Below are 4,857 nucleotides of genomic sequence, written 5' to 3'. Positions count from 1 at the left end.
ATGGCCGGATGGTGGAGCATCGGTGATGCTTTTCTTATGCTTTTTGGTATTCTCCTTGCTCCCTATTTGTACAAGTTCAACTGGATCAAGGTGAGTCTTCTTCGATACCATTGCCCGGTTTACCTACTTATATCGCATCTTTTAACTTTCCTCCTCGCGGCTTTCATGATTCTAACTGATCGACATTTTCTGTTTATAGAAGAAATGTGAACCTAATCAAAAATTACACGTCAATTTGTTGTATAGTTGAAAAAATTGCCAATGACCATTTAGTACTGAATTTTTATCAAACAACAAGAATTCCACTGTGCTTATTTTTATCGTATATCTGTAAAAACAAAAAAAGAAAAGTAGAAATTTTTGTTACCACGCTCGAAGGTATGAAATTTCAAAAAGCCCGATGAAACTTCGGGACAGCGTTAGATTTCCGTGGAATTAAATTTCAACGAAGGACGAATCGAGACTGCTTTAAAGTTGCACGCGCTAATCTTTTTTTTTTTCGCTAAAAGTGTTTTTATTTAAAAAGAAGAAATAAACGATAAATTTTTTTTTAAATATTACCTATACGGCAAAAGGATCAGAATAGCAGGTAATACATCAGCTTAATCGAAAATAAGAATTACTTGATTAAAATGTATGGAAAGGGACGATAGTAACTTACAAATTTAACGGACGCTCTTTTCGATTTCTGCCGGTGGAGTTTACAAAGTTTAACGCAGACGAGTCGGCAACGGGTGCGAACAGAGTCCGTCGCGATGACATTATGTTTACAAATGAGAAAGCAGATTTCTTTTTGCACGTGACATCGTAAAGCTAGAGGAATCCTTTTTCTTCGTATCAGCGGTTCTTCCTATCCTTAATACGATACCGCGACGCACGTCGATGTAGTGGCAAATATTTAACAGCGTAAAATATATCATTTAGAACGAACAAATCTAATTATCATCTTAATCTTAAATTTATCATATCACATTGTCGAAAGGTAATAACTTGATCGAAATTTTCATACCAAAACACCACGTTGAATTTTAACCGATCTTCTATATCTTTATTTTTAGCCTTAACGAAAGAATAATTGAATTTTCTAAGGTAACACATATAAATAAAATTTCTTTTAGGATCTAAGGCTAGAAGGTGACAGTAAAACAGTTTTAGCAAATCACTTGGAATCGAAGAAACGTAAATTGGGGAAGCTTCCTCCGGTTTATCCGAACGGATGGTTCGCCTTGTTAGAAAGTTCTCAATTAGAAAAAGGTCAAGTGAAACATGTCGCTGCTCTTGGACAAAATTATGCCGTCTTCAGGTATTTCGAGACTCCTCTATAAAATAGTTAAATAATTTACCGAGCAGAGGTGTACACAATTTTCTCCAGATTTTTATGTGTTTGATAATAATAATAATATTCCTTTAAAGGACAGATAACGGGACGGTGAGGATTTTAGACGCTTACTGTCCTCATTTGGGTGCAAATATGGCTGAGGGTGGTCGCGTAAAAGGTGATTGCTTAGAGTGTCCCTTTCACGGTTGGCAATTTCGTGGTTCCGATGGACAATGCGATCACATCCCGTACGCCGACAAAGGTAATTTCATTTACAACGTTCTTCAATTATATTGCACATCTTCGAGCTGCAATAAAATGTTTTGAACAGTATTTATTCAATATTACCTGTATAATTATGTTGTTTTTCTTTTTCTTTCTTTCTTTCAATGCCATACCGTATACTTGATTTTAGTGCCTCATATCGCAAGAACAAAAACTTGGAAATGCTGCGAAGCTAATGAAATCATCTTCGTTTGGCATCACGCTGAAGGATTAGAACCAACATGGCAGCCGCAAACTATGAACTTAATTTCAAGTCGAGAGTGGCGTTATCAAGGTCGAAATGAATTTCTTATCAACTGCCATATACAGGTCAGTTTAATCAATTTGAACACGATTTTCATTTTTAATTCTTTACAATATCGTTGCAACGACAAGAAGAAATGTTTCATAGAGGATCTTGCTTCTAAGAAGTTCAGATTTGAATCTTTACGTAGTATGGGAACTATCTTGAGAGATAATGTCAGAATGTTGCGAGAAAGTTACATTTACGATCTTATTGAAAAAGTTGAAAAATAACGTTAACAAGAAATTTAGAATGTAGAAGGATATTTGAGCGAGAAACTGCTTGAATCGATCATGGAAACTAAAATCAAGGAAACCAAGTTGCCATTAATCATTAGATCAACGACGATCTTTTAGTGGTCTTCTTCTTCTGTTTCCTTTTTTTTAGATATGTGTTAAGTAAAGCTGATGGATATTTGAAATAAGAAATGGATTATTGGAGTCCTTGATTGCAGCCTCCATGACGAACCCTATGAACGATAATCGTTGTTTTGGGTTTGAACAGGTAAGGAATTAGTGTTTACCGTCCCCAAACTAAAACGAGATATTGCTATTACATTAATCGATAAGATGAGCATAATTTTACAGTTAAAATACGATAATTTAGGGAATACATACGTTCGAATAATTTGAGAACGACAAATGGGAAAACTCGAAAGATAACGTGAAATTATGTTTAAGGATCGAACGAAACTTTGGGGTTTTAATTATATGTTTTAGGAAGTCGCTGAAAATGGCGCCGATTCCGCACATCTCAGCGCAGTCCACGGTCCAGCGTTATTTTCGAAAGGTGGTAAATTTTCCTCTTCCATCGCCCGTCATTCGTGGTCGAATGTTAATTGGGCACCGCACAAGTCCTTCCTAGAATTTCAAAACTCCGAGGGAGCTAAATCGAAGGAGCAAGACGCTGAAAATTTAAGGCACAGAGCATACATGACTTTAAGGCACACCTTCGTTCTGTTCGAGAAATTCGAAATTATGGAATTAAATGTGAACGTTCAACAAATCGGTCCAGGATACGTTGAACTGATGATGGAAACTTCTGTCGGAACTATGTGTATTTTTCAGACAGTGACGCCAATGGAACCCCTTCTACAGAAGGTTCTGATTTTATTTATATTTTTAAGAAAATATGTAATATTTTTAAATCTTTGTATATTTTTCTTTTTTCTTTTACTTCTCTTATTTCATAACGTATATTAAACGAGTAAGATTCTCTACAAGAGAAGGACGATGTATCTGTTTTTAAAAGAGAAAATTTTTAATTTCGGTAAAAGAACTTTTATTGTTTTTAATTGTCAGCTGTTTTTTTTTTTATTATAACGTAAGATAAATTGTCTACTATGTTAATATTGTTATCATTACTGTTATTACTAGGTAACTCATTTGCTGTATTCTCGTCCGCTGATTGGTCCGTACGCTAGGATTTTATTCCTAGCAGAGTGCTTAATGTTTGAAAGGGACGTGGCTATTTGGAATCGAAAGAAGTTCGAGAAACAACCGCTTCTCGTCAAAGAAGATAAAAGTATACTCGCTTATCGCAGGTGGTATGCTCAATTTTATTCGCAACGTAGTCCCAGTTATCATTCTGCCATCAAATCGCTACAATGGTAGCCATACCTTTTCTTTTTGTTATAAAAGATTTTTTAAACATTTGATAACACACAATAAGATTTTATAGTATCAGTGACAACTGTAATAATAATAGTATTATGGAGTATAATAAATAAGTACTTCTTAATGTAATACAATATATAAATACCGATTTTATTCTTACAATGTTAATAACTTCTTAGATATAACTGGAAAATATGACATATTTCATTTAAAATTCAAATATGTATTATGTAAACGATTATGTTATTACTTTTAAGTATTACACTATTAAATATTCCTCAATGAAAACAGATTGTATACGTTCTATAACTCTATTTCCTCCCTTGTAACCAATACTAGACTACAGCTAATCAATATTGGACAGGACATTATTAAAACATTTATCATATTATGAGCAATCCAAGAATTGCGTAGCCCAAGTCTAATTAGAATAGACGTCACGTGATTGGTACGTAAATCACGTGATTCGAGCTTCAGTTGATTGGTTAGTGGGATCAGTGGCGGCTCTTCAACGCTTGAAAAGCAGTTAAATTCCTGTATAGTGCGATTCCGTTCTCGTCGTGCGAAGGAAGATCATGACTCCCGAATTAGATTTGGATGATGTGAGTAATTTAAATTTCTCGCGGTTTTCCTTTTGGCCAATCGCATTTAACCTTGTACTACTTTAATACTTTGGCGGTCAAACTGTTGAAATATAACCTAACTTCATTAAATGTTTGTTACTATTCGTCCAATAATCGTTATTGATTATAATTTAGTTTGTAAAATATAGAACGCATTAGAAATTAATATTTATATAAAAAAATTGATCAGTAATTATATGTATTCAATACTAGAAAAAAAAACGAATGTAGTAAAATAAATATTGATTTATTTTTGTTCTTTTGCAAATTTACTTGCGCAATATTCAACTTTCTTACAAAATTATACCTTATCCAAAAAATATAATGAAAAAAATATAATATATAATAATTATTATAAAATAATATAATAAAAATGATTTCTATTAATACGTACTAATAAATGAAAACATTTTGAAGAGCTTGACAACGTTAGAAAAAATATAATTTTAAAAAAAGTGAAAAAAGAAAAATAATTTTTATATACATTTGTAAAACATAACAATTAGTAAGTTAATTAATTAGTAAATAAATATAACTAAATAAAATAGAAACAGCTGTACAATTTTTTTTGTTTATGTAACGTCAAGTACTATACTTTGTATAATAATACTTCGTTATTCTCATTGACAAGGACTAGTAGATAATTTCCGTCAGATTGAACCAATAAAAAGATAAGAGCCATTAATTGAATTTGAATTTTAAATCTATAAATAACATTTTATAAAATATAAT

General features: G+C 32.4%; 2 protein-coding genes across 2 annotated transcripts in view; both read left to right on the top strand.

The window, feature by feature from the left end:
• LOC108576936 (cholesterol 7-desaturase) lies at positions 1–3,499 on the top strand. The gene is made up of 6 exons (XM_017940015.1): positions 1–90; positions 1,119–1,303; positions 1,414–1,580; positions 1,734–1,912; positions 2,606–2,986; positions 3,263–3,499. Exons 1-6 carry the CDS (start codon positions 1–3, stop codon positions 3,497–3,499), a joined length of 1,239 nt encoding a protein of 412 aa, XP_017795504.1.
• A 570-nt stretch (positions 3,500–4,069) lies between these two features.
• LOC108576478 (7-methylguanosine phosphate-specific 5'-nucleotidase) overlaps positions 4,070–4,857 on the top strand; it is a 7,360-nt gene continuing 6,572 nt past the window's right edge. The window contains exon 1 of the mRNA XM_017939490.1: positions 4,070–4,104. Within this exon, the coding sequence (XP_017794979.1) occupies positions 4,078–4,104 (27 nt within the window). The 5' untranslated portion in view covers positions 4,070–4,077. The remainder of the gene's footprint in view (positions 4,105–4,857) is intronic.

Source organism: Habropoda laboriosa, unplaced genomic scaffold, assembly GCF_001263275.1.
Source record: "Habropoda laboriosa isolate 0110345459 unplaced genomic scaffold, ASM126327v1 scaffold54, whole genome shotgun sequence".
In the NCBI taxonomy this organism is placed as follows: Eukaryota; Metazoa; Arthropoda; class Insecta; order Hymenoptera; family Apidae; genus Habropoda; species Habropoda laboriosa.
Note: the sequence above shows the minus strand (reverse complement) of the source record. Positions and strands in the feature narration are given on the sequence as shown.